Source organism: Carlito syrichta, unplaced genomic scaffold, assembly GCF_000164805.1.
Source record: "Carlito syrichta isolate Samal-C Ts95f unplaced genomic scaffold, Tarsius_syrichta-2.0.1 Scaffold301908, whole genome shotgun sequence".
NCBI lineage: Eukaryota > Metazoa > Chordata > Mammalia > Primates > Tarsiidae > Carlito > Carlito syrichta.
Window position 1 is genome coordinate 526274 of NW_007246004.1, and position 17501 is coordinate 543774.

General features: G+C 40.2%; 1 protein-coding gene across 1 annotated transcript in view; it reads left to right on the forward strand.

The window, feature by feature from the left end:
* The window catches only part of FNDC3B (fibronectin type III domain containing 3B), a 296455-nt gene that overhangs the window by 234315 nt on the left and 44639 nt on the right, over positions 1-17501 (forward strand). Inside the window, exons 14-21 of the mRNA XM_008055647.1 lie at positions 1424-1562; positions 3382-3453; positions 5511-5629; positions 7319-7424; positions 8349-8521; positions 10577-10690; positions 11036-11185; positions 14298-14578. Coding sequence (XP_008053838.1) covers positions 1424-1562; positions 3382-3453; positions 5511-5629; positions 7319-7424; positions 8349-8521; positions 10577-10690; positions 11036-11185; positions 14298-14578 — 1154 coding nt within the window. The remainder of the gene's footprint in view (positions 1-1423; positions 1563-3381; positions 3454-5510; positions 5630-7318; positions 7425-8348; positions 8522-10576; positions 10691-11035; positions 11186-14297; positions 14579-17501) is intronic.

The following is a 17501-nucleotide window of genomic DNA, read 5'->3' on the forward strand; positions in this document are numbered from 1 at the left end:
ACCACTTAAAAATAAAACTGTTTATGTTTCACCATTTACCATTTCAAGTTGACTCTACAGGTTAAAAAATATTTGAAGTTCACAGTGCTTTTACTTTTTTAAAGAACATTATGAAATGCACACCACACTTTAATTTTAAAATCCACTTTTGAGAGCAAAGACTGTGATAATGTGCTATCATCAGTTGCACCCACGGCACGGCTGGCGCCCTCTCCAGGGAAGGGGCACCAGCGTTTGAGTGCACCTGCCACTCCTGCATCCCCACCAGCCCTTCCGCGTTCTTCCTCTTGTTGGATTGCTCTTCTGCTCTTCTCATTTGTTCATCTGCCCATTTCTTTTTCCTCCTTTTATTTTCTCTCCCATTACCCACCCCCTGCCTAGTTAGCCTGTCTTCAATCATTAACAACTGCCATCTTCATGCTACCAAAGGACTTTGTGTTAGAACCAAAAAAGTAAATGTAACTTTGTGATCCTTAAGAGACAAAACTGGTGAACTATAGTCTGTGTTGCAGCACTATTTATCGATCCTGTGCACAGCCCATGTTTCCTCATATTTCAGAGAGAGGTAGTTGTCTTCTGATTTTGCCCTCTCTTCTCTAATTTGGGGACCAAACGGTGTTATTTGGCACATGGTAGTCACTCAACAAACAGTTGTCAAATTAGCAAGTGCAGTGTGTGACTATTTGAGGAATATGATAGCTTTTGACATGTTTTTGGTGCTGGCTATGAGAACATAGTTATTAAAATGATCATTTCTAGCATTTCTCCCTACTCAAAAAGTGAGGCTATTTTTCTGTCTCCTCCAGCCATGTTTTCCTTTCACAAAATAATATGAACTAGGTGGTGACATACCAGTTTTATTATGTCTTTTTGTCGGGATAAAACTGACATATGGTTTTATTGTTAATTGTTAATAGTCAACTATACAGAACATAAATGGTCTGTAAAATATGTACTATTAAATCAGTACTTGAGTTTAGAGAGAGAATATGTGTCTCTGTCCAAGTTTATGAATGCTCTGATCTTACCATGTTAAAATGTCACCGATGACCAGGCTCGGTGGCTCAGCCTGTAATCCTCTTCGGGAGGTCAAGGTGAGTGAATTGCCTGAGCCCGCGGGTTTGAGACCTGCCTAGGCAACTTGACGAGAACTCATCTCTACAATTAATAAAAAAAAAACTAGTCGGGCGTTGTAGCACGCACCTGTAGTTCCAGCTACTTGGAAGAATGAGGCAGAAGGATCACTGGAGCCCAGCAGGTCGAGACTGTGGTGGCCAGGAGCGTTCCACTGCACTACAGTCTGGGCGACAGAGTGAGACTCCACCTCAAAAAAAAATAAAAAAATAAAAAAATAAAATGTCATCATTGATTTAATAATATCTAATAACTGAGGCATGTTAATGTTCCCTTGCTTGTGTTCTAGCTGACTGCTTCTAACATGGAAGGGAAGAGCTGTCCAAGTGAAGTTTTGGTTTGTACGACGAGCCCTGACAGGCCTGGACCTCCTACCAGACCTCTCATTAAAGGACCAGTTACATCTCATGGCTTTAGTGTCAAATGGGGTATGTTTTGCTGCTGCTGCTGCTGATTTTCTTGACAGGTTTTTTTAAATGGATTAATTTCAGTAATGACGAGCCAAAAAAGTTAATGAACAGTATTATTTGCAGGAGTTGCATGCATTTGGAATATATGTATGAGAAACATCCTGTGAATTTACAAACTGAAATGGATAATACTATTAAAATTTTAATGGAAATTAGAATGGATAATTTTAAGAATATCTTGTTTACTTTATGATTTTCCTGTATTTTCTCCTATATTTTTGATGCTTTATTGAATTGAATATAGTAATCTCTAAATACATCATTCATTTTTTAAAAATTGAGCAACATTTAATAAATTGTGATTTATAAAATTAATATTAAAAATAAATTTCAAAATTTAGGCTTGTTATCTTAAGTAAATTTTGGCATACAGAATGCTTAAATTTAGCCGTGAATTAGGAAAATTTTTGTTCTAGTTATTGTTTATATGTACCAGAGTCTTGAACTTAAGGAATTCTTTATATTAAAGTTTATATGGGGTTTGGGGAATAATCCACACGACAGAGGTATGTCATAATATCTGGATATTATGACATACCTCTGTCGTGTGGATTATTCCAGTAAAAATACAGTTAGAAGGTTGAGAAACACTTGTAATTGTATGTAAAAAGTGCTATGATAGGTATAATTTTCACTCATGTCATATAATATTAAACGTAACAGGAAGAAAAATATAGAAATCTAAAGTAATATTTCATCTGACACTGTAAAAACTAGGTGTGCTTTTTACCAAACCATAGAGCTTGTTTCTCAGAGAATCCTAGAAAGTTTTGTCAACAATGAGTATTTACTTTCATCAGCTGTATGCTATAATATTTAACTTTATGCTCGTTATTGTAAACAGAAAAACCCCTTTGTGTCTAAGAATATAGATAGAGGTGGCAGACTGATAATCGAGGTAAACTATAGCTTTGCGAAATTGTACTGCAAGGTGTTTTGCTCCTCAGAAAATAGAACTCCTGCCACCACAGAAGTAAAAGGAGACTGTATATATACCCAAGCTATCACAGTACTTTAGTGTAGGCTGTAACCTTCTTCCTCAGACTGTCTGTACACATGTTCTTACTGGCCCATACCTCTGGTTTTATATCAAGTTCACCTGAGATACAAAGTTTGCTTGGTAGTAAACTATGCTGGAATGGATTTACTTCTTTCTGATGTTTTATTTATCTTGTCAATAATTTTTGTACTTTCTGTTCCTTTCCAACTCTCAAAAAAATCTTGCCACCTATAAAATAAGTTAAATTTGGCCATGCTCAGTGGCTTACACCTGTAATCCTACCACTTTGGGAGGCCCAGGCAGGAGGATTGCTTGAGACTGGCAGTTCAAGACCAGCCTAGGTGGCATAGTGAGACCTCATCCCTACAAAAAAGAAAACAAAATTAAAAAATTAGCCAGGCATGGTAGTGAGTGCCTGTAGTTCATATTGAGTTTTGTTCATATTTCACTAAATAAATGCTAACTCTGGCGTTTCTAGCTCTAAAAACTTTGAATAACCTGCATAATGAACATTTGTATACCTAACCCTGAATTGTACCCCACATATTTTTAAAAAACAAAAAAACTTTGAATAATATGATAGCATTAAAAGATTCTTCTTTTGTTTGTTTCTTTTGTTTTTCAAGAAAGGAGTTGAGTAAAATAAATTTTTCTGTCTTTTGGTTAAGTCCAGAATTAAGACATTATAATGTTAGACAATTTTATGCATTCTGATGATACTTACCCCCCAAAAAAATCCTTTTATTCCTAACAAGACATTTACTGGTTGCTTTTCAGATCCTCCAAAGGACAATGGTGGTTCAGAAATCCTGAAATACTTGCTGGAGATAACTGATGGAAACTCTGAAGGTAAAGTTTTTTACAATTGTGTTATTCAAATCCAGTAGCAAACCCTATTTACTAATATGGTAAACATCTTTATAGTAACAGTGGACAACCATTAATCTGAATGATAGAGCTATTACAGTAAACAAAATTTAATCACATACCGGCAGTTTTTCTCTTGCAAAACACAGCACCAAATATCAGAGTCTGCTTGAAATGTACATTTTTGGCATTTTAAACATTTTTTATGTTTTTTTTAACTAGAGCTCCTAATTTAATAGAATAAATAAAGTTGTTTTCCTCTCCTAACTTGCCACATTTTTCTGGGAATTCTTATAGTCAGAGAAAATACCAGAAGAAGGATGGTTGCGTTGGAAACAGTAAAGTAATCTACAAATTCCCATGTGTGATGGCAAACAGTGTATTATATTGTATGCTGTAACAAGGGTCACACTTCTGCAAGTTTAGAAAATGTCTTTTCATCTTCATTGTGATTTTTCGCTTAAATTATTCATTACTGTATACACTTGGCCTATAGTAGGACTGTGTTAGAGATCAAATTAATAACACTTTTTAAAAATTTTTGAGGTTTTCTTTCTAATAAATTTTATTAGACTTTAATAGAGAAAAGCAGTTATCAAAACTTTCAAAATGACACATTATCTCACCACTATAATAACTCCTATAACTGTAAAGTTTTTATAAAAGTGTTTACATACTTATGGCCAAAAAGAAGAAAAAAATGAAAGAGTTGACAGTGACTTTCATCCTGCACTACAGCAGCGCCTGGAATTTTTGGTTTCAAAGTCTTTCAGGTCCTATTTTAAGCTGAAACCATGAGAGTTCTATGAGAGAGCACAACTCTTCTTAACGTAAAGTCATATTTTGTGCTAAAAATTGATTTAGCCTTTTTGTGTTACAAAACCTACCTAGGAGGGAAGTCATAGATGTATGTCAGTGGCTCACTGTGAAAACCTAAACATGTCTTGATGGCTGTCTCAGCTACTGGTGGCAAGTTAAAAGTAGGCACCATTCTGGACTTATAGTTAACTACTTTGCCACTGCATGGGTGAATGATTACCTGAATCTTTTCAGAAATTCATGTTCTCAGCTACCTTTTCAGTACAGGTTTTCTGACCTGTGATACTGGGATCATTGTTTTTAATAGTCCCCCTTCTCCTATGGCCTCGATGCGGGTGACCTTGCTATAAATATAGCCTAATAAGCAGCTGAGTTATTATGGAAGTTACTCTAGTAAATTATCTTGTACTAGAGTAAAAGTAGTTTCCGTAAATCAACTTCATGGAGTAAAAGGCTTTTGTGAAGTAGTGAGCTGGAAACAAAGCCTGAGAGAGGAGGGAAAAGCATACCAGCAGCCCAGACATGCGAGGTGGCCAGCAGTTGACACAGCCCCAGATGCTCTCTCTTCATGGTCTCAGCCTCATCAGGCATCCAGCCTCCTCTGGCCACCCCGCTTGCTCTCTTCAGTTCCGGTCAGTAGTCAGATAAAACCTGGCTCATACCAAGTGTTGGATTCTTGTCATCCTCCCTGGTGGCATTTTTCTGTTAAGTGGGGCTGCGTAAAGACAGCCGGAAGACCCAGGCTCTAACAAGAAGATTTCATTTACTTTTAATCCCCAGGAAAATACGAACAGGGAGGAACTCATCAGCAGCTCCCCCTCCCACACTTGCCAGAAGCCTCGTGGCCAAGCAGGCAGCCACATCCCTGGCTGCCCCTGAGGCCTCCTCACGCTGGAAGGGTTTCCTAGCATGCTCAGCCCTCCTCCCATGCCAGCTGCACACTTTAGCTGGTTTCTCTCACCCAGGCGCCATAGTCAGCAAATGTAACAGTGGTGATATTAAGTCGTCTAGCCAGCAGTGCTAAGTATTGAAAATGACTCCCTGTGTTTTAGTATTTAACTTTGTAATTTAAAAAAAAAAAAAGAACTTTTTGGCTATTTTTCAAACAACAGTAGATATTGGTTTTCATGAAGATCACAGAACTTTTTCTTGTCAGTAATGGCTGATGTTTCTACATTTTGACAAGAGATATAAACTCACTCATGAGTCTTGTTTTACAGCAAATCAGTGGGAAGTAGCATACAGTGGATCGGCGACAGAGTACACCTTCACCCACTTGAAACCAGGCACTTTGTACAAACTCCGAGCATGCTGCATCAGTACTGGTGGACACAGCCAGGTAAACATCTTTGGTCAATGGCAAGCTGTCTATAACATCGAGATAAAACTACAGTTTAAAAATGTATCTCAGTAATGCAGCCTGGTGGCATAACATTAGGAAATTTAAAATAAAACTTTTTGAATTGTGCTATAGAGGACATAAAAGATAGTCCCAAATGATTTCTATCTGAATTATGGTAATTTCAGGCACGTTTGTCGTTTAGTTATTTCTCAGAAGGCTTTGGCATAATCACACGCGACAGTTGAGAATTGTCTGGAATTTGCATTCACCAAATAAAAAAGACGTCAGTTATTACAATGGTGGGAAAATAGAAAACATAGAGTCTAAGAGATAAGACTTGTGTGGCTCTGCTCTTAAAGCGTCTGTCAGTTTTGTGAGAACGGTAGAGACATACCTTCCTCGAGGTATTTTACTGCCATCTGCTGGAAAGCCGTTGTAAAGACCTAGTAAATTTATGATGACCGGGCTGAGTAGCACATTCGTTTTCCTGCTGTCTGGCATGTATGCGACCTCCGCCTGGCCAGTTAACAATGCCGGGAGCCTTGGTATCAATCTCATGATGTGCCTGTGGGCCCCAAACACAGGAAGTACTCTAAAATGAGGTGATTATTGTCTAAATGACTTTAATTTACATGTAAAGAAGCTAGTAGAGACAAGATGTTAAAAGAGATTTTCACTATGGAAATATTTAGGATTATGGTTGAATCTACTAATATTTAGAGAGAAAGAAAGAGAAGGGGAGATGGTGGCTTGTGACCCTGTGCTGGGTTGAGTCCACAGGCATAGGCCTGCCATTTGAGTGTCTAACTGTTGCAGTCAGCCCACCTGCACTGTCCACTCTTATGCTTATTTCCCCGCCCTTCCCCCCAAGGATGACAGTGCTGGATCATCTAGATTGCCCATATTAACAGACTCCCTGTGAAGAAGGTACCATGGGCCCATCCTTCCACAGTGCCAGAACCTTCTGGAATGCCTTGCAGGGTGGAGTACATCAAAATCAAAGCCAAAATTATCAGCGGGTGGTTCCTGTGCTTGTGAGGCTGCAACATGTATAGAGCCCACTTCCTCTGCACTGCCTCCCTCTGGAAGAAGACAGAGTGTGGTTGAGCTGCATACTGTACCTTGTTTTCTCAGGAAGACAGCTTGCACACCGCCAGTCTTACACAACCAGGTCCTGCAAAATGAAGGCCTACTTGTTTTAGCAGTAACAGAACCTGCTGGTTAACATCAGACTCAGTTGACTGGATATTGATTATATTTGCTTTTTAGCTCTCTATGTGAAGAGTTGGCCATTTATGACACCATTTTAAAATTGTATTCAGCTGTCGTTTTGTGATCTCTTTTGTCCTCATGAAGAGTCTTTCTAATTTTGTTTTAAAGGAAAGTATTTGTGTACTTAGTATACACAGCACTTGCAACTGCTAATCTAACCTTAAAAATAATTTTCTTGGGCCTGGGCCGCAGAGTGTTTTTACCAGTGCCATATGTAGCATATGTCCACTCTTAAACCATGCACACACTTTTCTATGAAGATCTCACTGCATAAAAAGCATATGATGAGTGCACATTTACTGTGTAACCCTTTTTGATAGCGTTTACAGTTATGAAGTGGAATTTGCCTGATGTGCAGAGGTCTGTTAGATTCACATAACTAAGAGATGATTCTCTCCGGTATTTCTCCTGCAGTGTTCTGAAAGTCTCCCCGTTCGCACACTAAGCATTGCACCAGGTCAGTGCCGACCACCGAGGGTTTTGGGTAGACCAAAGCACAAAGAAGTCCACTTAGAGTGGGGTGAGTGAATAAATCTTCACATTGACGTTGACTTTCTGGACAGTTGGAGATTAATGCCTAATGTTTTATAGCTTCGTGTCAGGACTTCCTTTTAACTGTGTGTCTTTTTTTCTGTTGGACGTGTCTGTATTCTTCTTAACGTACATTGGCCCGGGTTTTTGATGTGTGTCACCCCCTACACACACACACACACACACACACACACGCACATGCTTGCTCATCACCCTATCCCAGATGGAGCCACACACGCCAGTCAACCTCACCCTCCCCTTCTCTAGGGAGTGTCTCAGAATAGCCAGTTTGATCATGAAAGGAAAGTTGGGCTCAATTTAGAAATAAAGCCAAGAAATGGTTCATAAGGTACCATTGAGCTCCCCCTTCCCTTTGCACACGGCCCCCTTGCTGCATCATTGTGGGTGGGTCCTGGTGCTTTACAGCATTGACTAAGCTGTGCTAGCATTTCTCATTGTGCCGCAGTTTACAACATGGAACATTGCAAGTATGAACATGCAGGGCTCTAGCAAACTATTTTTCCCCACCACTTATGTCTAAAGTATAAAACAGTGTGCCAGTTTGGGGTCCTGCATCTTGATTTAGCATGTCCTTTGGTTTTAAGCTGAAGACTTTCATTCCCTCTATTTCTCCTATTTATCTTGCATTAACATGTGAAGACATTTGTGTCATAATTATTTTGTTAATGCCATTATATATACTTGAGTGCCTTGGTTAGTATCCCTAACCTCATACAGGAACTTTTCCTTTTGTATCCATTTCTTTCTTTGGCGGGCAGGGATTCTTTTGTAAGAGAGATACTCAGGGCAGTCCACCCACGTGACATTTTGCACAAGTTGTGTGAAATCGGGTGTGACTCGGTCAACTAGAAGCACAAAAGTTTCTAAGATGAAGAAAATCCTTCATCCCCAGATGTCCCTGCATCTGAAAGTGGCTGTGAGGTCTCAGAGTACAGCGTGGAGATGACCGAGCCCAAGGATGTGGCCTCAGAAGTATACCACGGGCCGGAGCTGGAGTGCACTGTCGGCAACCTGCTCCCTGGAACCATGTATCGTTTCAGGGTGAGGGCTCTGAACGATGGAGGGGTGAGTATAGGGCTATCCCCCATGGTCAGAATGCGAGACAGGAGCACTTCTGTGTCTGCCCTCCTGACATCCTTGGCAGCATCTATCCAGCCTTGATAGCCAAGAAAGGGGCGTCTGCGATCTTATTTCTGAGTAGGTGTTGTGACCCAGCATTGGAAATTTTCTGGGTTTTTTGTTCTCACACTGTTCTATTAAGATTAAGGTTAATTAGAACATCGCCGGGTAGATGCTTTTGATAGTCTTTGGAAAATTTCCTACTCTCTTGTTGACTTGATTTATCAGTTTTGAAAAGTTAGGACTACAGAATAGTTCTAACAAAAGTTCGCTACCATCTTGTCTCAATGAAACAGCAATGTCTTAGGTCCATTTTTAAAGCTGCAAAGGGGTAGAGTCTGGGATGCCAGCTTATTTTTGTCTTAAAGGAAAAGTGCAGAACTTTCTGGCCCTTCCTTCTAGTGCTCCATCTGGAGTTTTCAAGTTGAGCTATCAGAGATTGAGAGTATGTATGTCTAAACTGTATCCACAAAGGTGCTTGTTCTTCTTTCTTTGAAATTGCAGACTGATATGGCGGGGCGGATTCTTAATGAGCAGGAGGAAGCCCAGAGACCATGGGCTTTGGTGTGTCAGGGATGGGGGTTGGGGGGGGCGTGAATGAGGGCAGGAGGTGTGGGTGAGTAAACTGATGCTGCAGCCCTCCCCAGAGTGCCAGTGGGCATATGACAGGCTCTTTGCAAGTAAACTGACTTAATTAATTGATGAAGTTTTTAAAAATAAGAAAACCCAGCTTACGGTGACTCTGAGTTGCCAGTGACTTTTTTTCTAGTTCCCAGAAGTGAAATGTGTTTGTCTGTCTTTAGCCAGTTCATGTTAGCCACAGCTGGCTATGAAGACATTTGGTCTGAAGTAGCCTGTCGGACCTTGAACAGGAACTGATTTTCTTCTAGTTCTCACTGGGGGAGAATTTCAGACACAACAAAGACCTGCAAATCAAACAAAAACACCTAAACATGAAAGCCTGTGCACCCGGACTTAGATGTAAGTGGCAGGGAGATGGGTGCTGGTGACCACACTGTTGTGCCTGCCCCGGCCCAGCCCCTTCTCAGGTCCCTCTGCCGTCACAGAGGTCTATGTGCAGCGGGGCTGGGGGGAGTATTACTCCCTCACTCCCTGCACTGGTCAAAGAAACCGTCTGTAGCTCGGGTTTGTTCCTGTTGTTTTGAATGTTAACTATATGGCTGTAATTATCTTGAAGTCCACTTCACAGAGCTTGCCCTCCACTACCCAGGATCTTTGCAAATTGTGTTAGAACATACGAGAGGTGTCTTTTTAAAAATCTTTTTTCCCATTTTGAAAAGCACAGTCATATATTTCATTAACCTGGAAAGTATTTTACTGTTTGCCCCAACTCTTTGAAGGATCAAATATTCCAACGTTAAAATGGGTGGTTTGGGTTGTTATGGCTCTCTCAAAATGTGTTAAGTCTAGTGATGCTGGGCTCTGAGTGGTAACATAAAGAGGAGTGCAGTGAACACCTTTGAGTAGTTGAAATGGTGAGGACGTGCTGAGAAGGCATTATGGGAACATTAGTTTTCCAAATGGGAAATACCAGTAACTAAAAGAAATACCTAGAATTTGATAACTAGAAATTTCAAGTCGGTTTTTGTGCATGAAAAATTCAACTTCAGTGTGCGTTTGACTTAGTTTTCTTTGATGGTCTCTGAAAAATATTAAAGCAGATTGCCCTGTTATGGCCAGAATCACCATGCTTTTGTTTCTGATGTCATATTAAAGGAAAAATGTTTCATAAACCAACTTTCTAATTCTTTTGAATTAAAAATGTACATAGCTAACAGGTGTTTACTACTCAGGGAATGTATGTAGGATAAAACCTTAGACACGTTCAGATGAAAGCGCAAACCATCAGGAGACACTTTTTAACCAGTCATGTTGATGGTGATGTTAGCCTCGCTCTTTGTTTATAAGCTTTTGTATGCCCACACGCACAAACACATGCATATCTATGTACAGACAAGCGTATGTGTTCTTTCCTTTCAGTACGGCCCCTATTCTGATGTCTCAGAAATCACCACGGCAGCAGGGCCTCCTGGACAATGCAGGGCACCTAGTATTTCCTTCACGCCCGACGGGTGTGTGCTGGTGAGTTGGGAGGTAAGTCAGGCATGTTCTGCATCAGTTTCTGTTTATTTACTTTACCTACGCCCAAACACAGATTCAAGTTAGGAAACCATGAAGCTAAGTGTACATGTAGATTACGATTCTGCTCTGTGTGAGGTGGGCTCCCTTGGCTCTTGCTTGCATCCTTCAGAGTTGTGGCAATTTTACTACTGGTCAGAATTGAGAAGAGATTAAGTGTTTCTTGCACCTTTCTGCTACATGTGTTTGGAATGTTCTGGGTGTGTTGTTCTCTTTCCTGTTTTAGTTAGTTGAACACAAGCACAGAAGAATTTTCTTCTCAGTGGAATTATTTTGACTGGTTGAATTTCTGCTTTCCAGAGTCCTGAGAGCTCTGGTGCCGACATCTCAGAGTACAGGTTGGAATGGGGAGAGGACGAAGAATCCTTAGAGCTTGTTTACCATGGCACAGACACCTGTTTTGAAATAAGAGATCTGTTGCCTGCTGCACAGTACTGCTGTAGACTACAGGTAGGTTGACGTGATTCAGATAGGATTCATGAGGACTTAATGTTCCATGAAAGACTCTTTGGAAAGCCCACACCAAGGCTTGTGATGGAGGGATCAGGAGGGATGATATGGAAAAAAGAGGCCTTTGAAATAAACATAAGTATGGTTGTTTTGGTATCTTATGGCTCATATCTGCCTCTCTAGGAGATCTTGAAACTTAAGAACAAAATAAGATTCTTCTCTTTCTACTTCTTACCACCCATATCTCATTCCATGTTTGCCCGTTTGCTGAATAAATGACCAAATCTAAGGGAAAGAGGGCACAACTCCTTAGGGCAGGGGCTGTCTAATCCCTGTGAGGTGCACATTTCAGTGGGAAAGCCACTTGGAACTGCCAGAAGACAGAAAACTATTTACCAGCTGCTGAATGGAGCCAAAAGCAATATTAAATAAATTTGGAGGTGTCTGCATTAGCTGACAGCCCTTACCTCCCTCCTCCCAATACGGTTATCTTAAGCTTCCACTCGGGAGTCCAAATGGAAGAACATCCAGAACAATTGGTTCATCGCCTAACCCCCAAGGGGGATGATAATCATGGGTTTACTTTTACTTTATTCACTTGGATAAATTATTATGTTTTCTCTGTAAAGCCTTAGTGTTCTGAGAAAATAAGTTTCCCTGCCCTTTTCCTCCCACTAAATGTGTTTAGTAACGTTTCTTGAGCACACGATTGCGCCAGGATCAAGTGGGGGGAGTCAGGAGGAGAGATGCAAAGAGTGATCTTGTGTGGTTGTTGAACACGCAGAGCTCTGTCTTCCCACTTATTTAGATTTGAGTCGATACGGAAGCAGAGATGCCAGGCTTAAGTCGCAATCAAATTGCTTATTAGGTACACCCATTGTCTCTGGCCCCTTTGAATAAAATATCCCCTTCATAAGTTAATTTTCCATGTCAACTGAAACATTTCTGTTCGATTCTGCTGTATTTTAAACATTTCTGCTTAAACTCTTTTGTTACACACTATTGCTCCTTCTCGAATAAAGCACCTGGGACATAATTAACCTTTTGTCAATGAGTCAGTGTTACAGCAGATTATCAGATCTTTATCAGAGGATGCTGAGTCATTGCAAAAAGGTTCGGTTATGTGGCACAGTCCTGTTTTTGGACCCAGGCAGGATGTAAGTAAAGAGCTTTCTGCCACCACAGTGACGAGCTTCACTCTACTATGCTTTTCAAGATTTTATATGTTTTTAAATGTTCTTATATTTCTGTTTTTCTTTTCAGGATATATGTTGTCACTTAGCATTGACTTCCCAGAAATGCATTCTAAAAGATGCATTAATAAGATTCATAACTGCGTAATAATTTTGCCTCTCTGTATTAATAGAAAGAGAAAATATTTTCAAATATCTATACTTATTGGTCATAAAATGAGTCAGATGTTTTGAAGGGGATAGTACTCTTAAAACCACCACTGCTGATGCTAAGAAATATTCCATGGAAAGAGTCTCCTCAACCTATATTGATTTCTTGCTATTTATGGATCAAATATGACATTATTATAAAGTATTCTTTTGAATGTTTGGCAGCTTAAAAATTAAAGCATTGCAATACCTATACTATGTTTTATAAAAATTGGGTGAAAGAGATCTTGCTTTGCTCAGGAATTTTTGAATTTTTATATTCTTACTTAGCAATACTTTAAGAAGTACCAGCATAATTCTATTTATTAGACATATTGTATATTATAGGCATACTATTATTTAGTAAAAGATGCTTTTGAATTAAGTTTCCTTTGAAAACTAGTAATAATAAGTGATGTATAATAAATGGTGTAAATCTAGAAAGCGTTTTCCATAGAGCCAAGCTAGTTAGAAGAAAGTAGGATTCTGGGATAGGAAAAAGACAGCTGGAAAAATTGGTAAGATTCTAATCAAGTCTATATGTTGTTAATAGTATGGCATCGGTGATAATTTCCTGATTTTGATGATTATTCTGTGGTTATGTAAGATGTTGATATTAGGAAAAGCCAAATAAGAGATATACAGAAATTTCTCTACTTTTTTTACCACTTGTTCCTGTAAGCCTAAAATTAGTTTAAGATAAAGAGGATTTTGAAGAAGTAGGGAAAGTGGGACAGGAGATGCAGTGGAGTTTGTGTGAAGAGGGAAGGGGCAGAAGTGAGGGGCCGGGGTGGCCGCTTGAGCATGAGATGTCTACTGGAAGTGTAGATGGAGGATTCAGTAAGCAGCTGAATACAGATACCTGAACTAGACATCCTGGATAGAGGTCTGGGCTGTGCGTCTAAATGGGAGTAGCTAACAGATGATATTTACCTACTGAGACAAGATGAAATCTCCAAAAGTTTGAGTCAGTATAAAAGAGAGGAATTGCCCTGGCATATACCAGCACTAAGAGATCAAGGTGATGGCAGTTGGCAACCAGCAAAGGTGATAGAGAAGCAGCAGCAGGTAAAGTAGGAGGAGAAACAAGAATGTGGGGTTCCGGACACCAGGTGGTGAGTAAGGATCTAAAGGGGCTGGGAGAGGTTGGGATGTCAGCTGTTACTCTCAGCTAAGTCTGAGGAGGGCTGAGAACTGACTTCAGGTGTGGTTTTATTATTCGCATGGAGAACTGTAGCTACCTTTTCTAAATCCCTACTGCGGTTTCAGGACAGCAGGAGACTTAAAAATCAGATGGACTGGATTCCAGTCCCAGCTTTGCCTTTAAATGAGGCCTACGTTAGTTACTCTGACTCTGAGTGCTCTCCTCTGTAAAAGGCAGGTACACTTACCTGCCATTTAAGATTTACCTCAGAGGATTATTGTGAAGATCACATAGGACGTTAACTAAGTGGGTCATGCAAATATAAAGTGTTATTTTAAAATTATTCTTCGTCAGAAGTCATGATGGCCATGTTACCTCTTGCTTTATTAATGGAAAAGATATGATTGGTGTTTTTCGGAAAGTGGTCATGGGATTAAAGCAGACAGTTTCTAGGATTTATTTCTACCTGCATGTCTAGAAATAAATTGCATGCTTACTTCAGATTTATTTAACGGCAGCTAACGTGGAGGCATGAGAATGTGCTAATGGTGTTACGTGGCCTCTGTGTCTCTGTTCTGTTTTATAGGCCTTCAATCAAGCAGGAGCAGGACCACACAGTGAGCTTGTCCTTTGCCAGACACCAGCGTCTGTCCCTGACCCCGTCCCCACTCTCTGTGTCCTGGAGGAGGAACCTCCCAGTGCCTATCCTAACTCACCTTCCGTGTGCCTTGTGCTGAGCTGGGAAGAGCCATGCAACAACGGATCTGAAATCCTTGCTTATCACATTGAGTTTGGAGACGCTAGCATTACCGTGGGCAACACCACCACCCACATTATGAGAGATCTCCTTCCAGAAACCACCTACCGGTGAGTACAGGGAAGTCGAAATAAAGCTGCAGCAACACACCAGCGATTGGGGCTACAAGTGAACCTCCAGGGGAGAATAATCAACAAGTGCATCTCCCTGCTGTTCCCAAGAGACCAGATGTCCAGAGTATTGTCTCACTCTGAGCCCTCAGGCCGGAAGACCCATGGAAAAGCCACAGTGGTCTGGGAACTCCCTGGATGATTTTGTGTTCACTCTGACTCATACTCTACCCCAGAGTGAACTCAAAACCTTAGGTCAGTCTTGTGAACATTCAGGTCAGAAATTATTTTAAAACTTTGGCAAGGTGTTAGCCCACGAATTTCGCTTCTTCCAGACATTTCAGTGTGGCTTAAATGATTGTAAAACTTTTAAGATTTGTAGAAGGAAGGCATTGGAGACATACTGACTTCTATTAAACAACCTATTGTCAAGTGACTTCCAAAACAATCTAGATTTCAGGGCCTCAAATGAAGGGACAGATGTTGAGAATCTTTGTTTAATAAGGAAATGCCAATAGCAGTTGAAATTATCAAAAATATCTTTCATATAAGTGGTTGATTTAAAAACATACTAGAAAGTACCTTAGAAGATAATTCTTTTATAGGGAAGATGAAATAGTTTAGAAATGTAGGACCTGTCAAAAGGTGAGCTTAGATTTGGATAGTAAAACCTCAAAACTATTAAAAAGTATTTGATAGATGTAGCATAAATAACTTTAATTCAGTGTTAATATGCCAAGGCTAGTATATTGAGCTAAATGTGAAACGAAAGTCACAATGGGAGGATGTCACCTTTTAATCTTACAGGGTGGCTTGTAAGGTACCATTTTAGACAGATAGCATGGAAATTGAACAGTTTTAGGAAAAGCAGATCTTTGGCCCTAATCATATAGTGTGATCTTAACCAAAAAGAAAAAAAAAGATGTGACCAAAGTCTTTGCTGACCAATAAATAAATCATAAACTAGATGTTTTATACTTAAGATATTAAAGTAATTTATGTTTTGTGAAACTTTATACAACTTTACGAATTTAGTTTCTGTAGTACACAGTTGAGTACTACAAGAACTCTGATCGGCCATTGCTTTGCTAAGCTCTGGTGTCGCCATGTGCTCTTTGAGCTAAGGCTGGACTGTGTTTCTCAGGTGCTGGCCCCCTCCCCTACCTTAGGGAGGTGAATCCCCTCCTTCTCTCTAATTTATTTTATAAATAAACTGTATTTTCTAATCTAAAAAAACCCCAGATCAACCCTGTTTTGTTCTTCACGTTTCAGAAACAGAACTGCAATAATTACAATGAAATGCCAAATGAGTATTTCAAGTAACTAAAGGATACAATTTTGATCCAGTCAACTTTTATCTTACTTTTACTGTCCCATAAGTTTGTTAAAACATAAGTGAACAGATCCTTCGAGTTTGTTCCTTACCTGTGTTGCCAGGGTGGTTTAGTGCCTCTTTCTGGTAAACCACTAAAGCTTACAAAACTACTCATTGGCTTGCTGATATACCCTATAGAAATCATTGAAATTGCCGTACTAGTTTTAAAGACATTGCTTTTAGGTTTATAAACTCAGTTTGAAATTGAATGTGTGTTTTGGTTTGAAGAGAAAACAGTTATTAAAAATGGAAACCTCACTTTCCTTTGCGTACTTCCATAGACGTTGCAAGCCTAGAGAGGTACCCGGAGTCACCCCTACCCAATCTCTTGTCTCCAGCATCTTCAGTGATGGGGGGGCAGTGGTTCCAGCTTCCACTCACCAGGCAGCCCATGCTTTTTGTGAATAGCTCTATTTTTACAGTGTTTCTCTTATATTTGTTCAGGCCTCTATCTAAAATCAACTCAGTTGACCCTGGAACTTCCCTGAGAGCAGTGGTTCTCAAAGTGTAGTGGCTGGACCAGCAGCGTTGGCATCACTTGGGAGCTTGTTAAAACGCAGATTATCAGGCCCCATCCCGGACCTGCTTCATCAAGCATTAGAGGAGTAGGGCCTAGTTCGGGGATCGTTAATTAGCCTTCCAGGAGATTCTGATGCCTGGCAAAGTGTGAAAACTTCTGCCCTAGACCAGTGATTCTTAAATGTCATTGTACGTAAGAGTTGCCCTGAGAGCATTTCCAAAATGCAGGTGTCTGAGCCCCACGCCTGTAGACTGTGACTTAGTAGCCCCCAGAGGGGACCTAAGCGTCATTATCATAATATCAGCTGCCTCAGATCAGCTGTCCCCACCATCATTCAGATTGTCTTCACTAGCATGGGTGTTCTGTAACCTCCCCCAACCTCTTCTTTGGATGATTTCTGTTTCTTGATGGCCTCCCGGACTTGCAATACCCAGACCTCCAGGAATGAACCAGGACTGCCACCTTCCTTGTTCTCCGTGCTGGGTAGTAAGATTGTCTGAGATTACTGTTTTTTCTTTTTTAGCAATTATATGTCTTACTCATTCCAAGCTGGCAAACAACTAAAACTTATAAAGTAGATTTGTTTGTTATGCTCCTTTTGCTAGGTAGAAAGGGGATGCAAATAACAGTTATTGGGTCCTTACTATATATTAGGTGCTCTGTTAGGCTGCCAAGAAGTGAATCATAAATCGTTTTTTCACAATTAAGATGAGGTGGGCTTTAGTAAGAGACAAGCTCTGTAGTAACAGACTGACCTTGATTCCAATCCTGGGTCCCTCCCTGTCTCTGTGACCTTTGGCAAGTTATTTAAGCTTTTCGTGCCTCAGTTTCCTGATCTATAAAATAGGGATAATTTTAACTACCTATCAGGGATGTTTATGTTGTAGATAAGAGTTTAGGTACCTAGTATTTGCTTGACACATAATAAATAAGTCACCAGTTAATTATCTGTTGTTAATGTTTGGTAGGGAAGAAATGAGCTGGAAGGGCGCTTGTGACCAGATCATAGATCAGCTTATCTGTGGAAA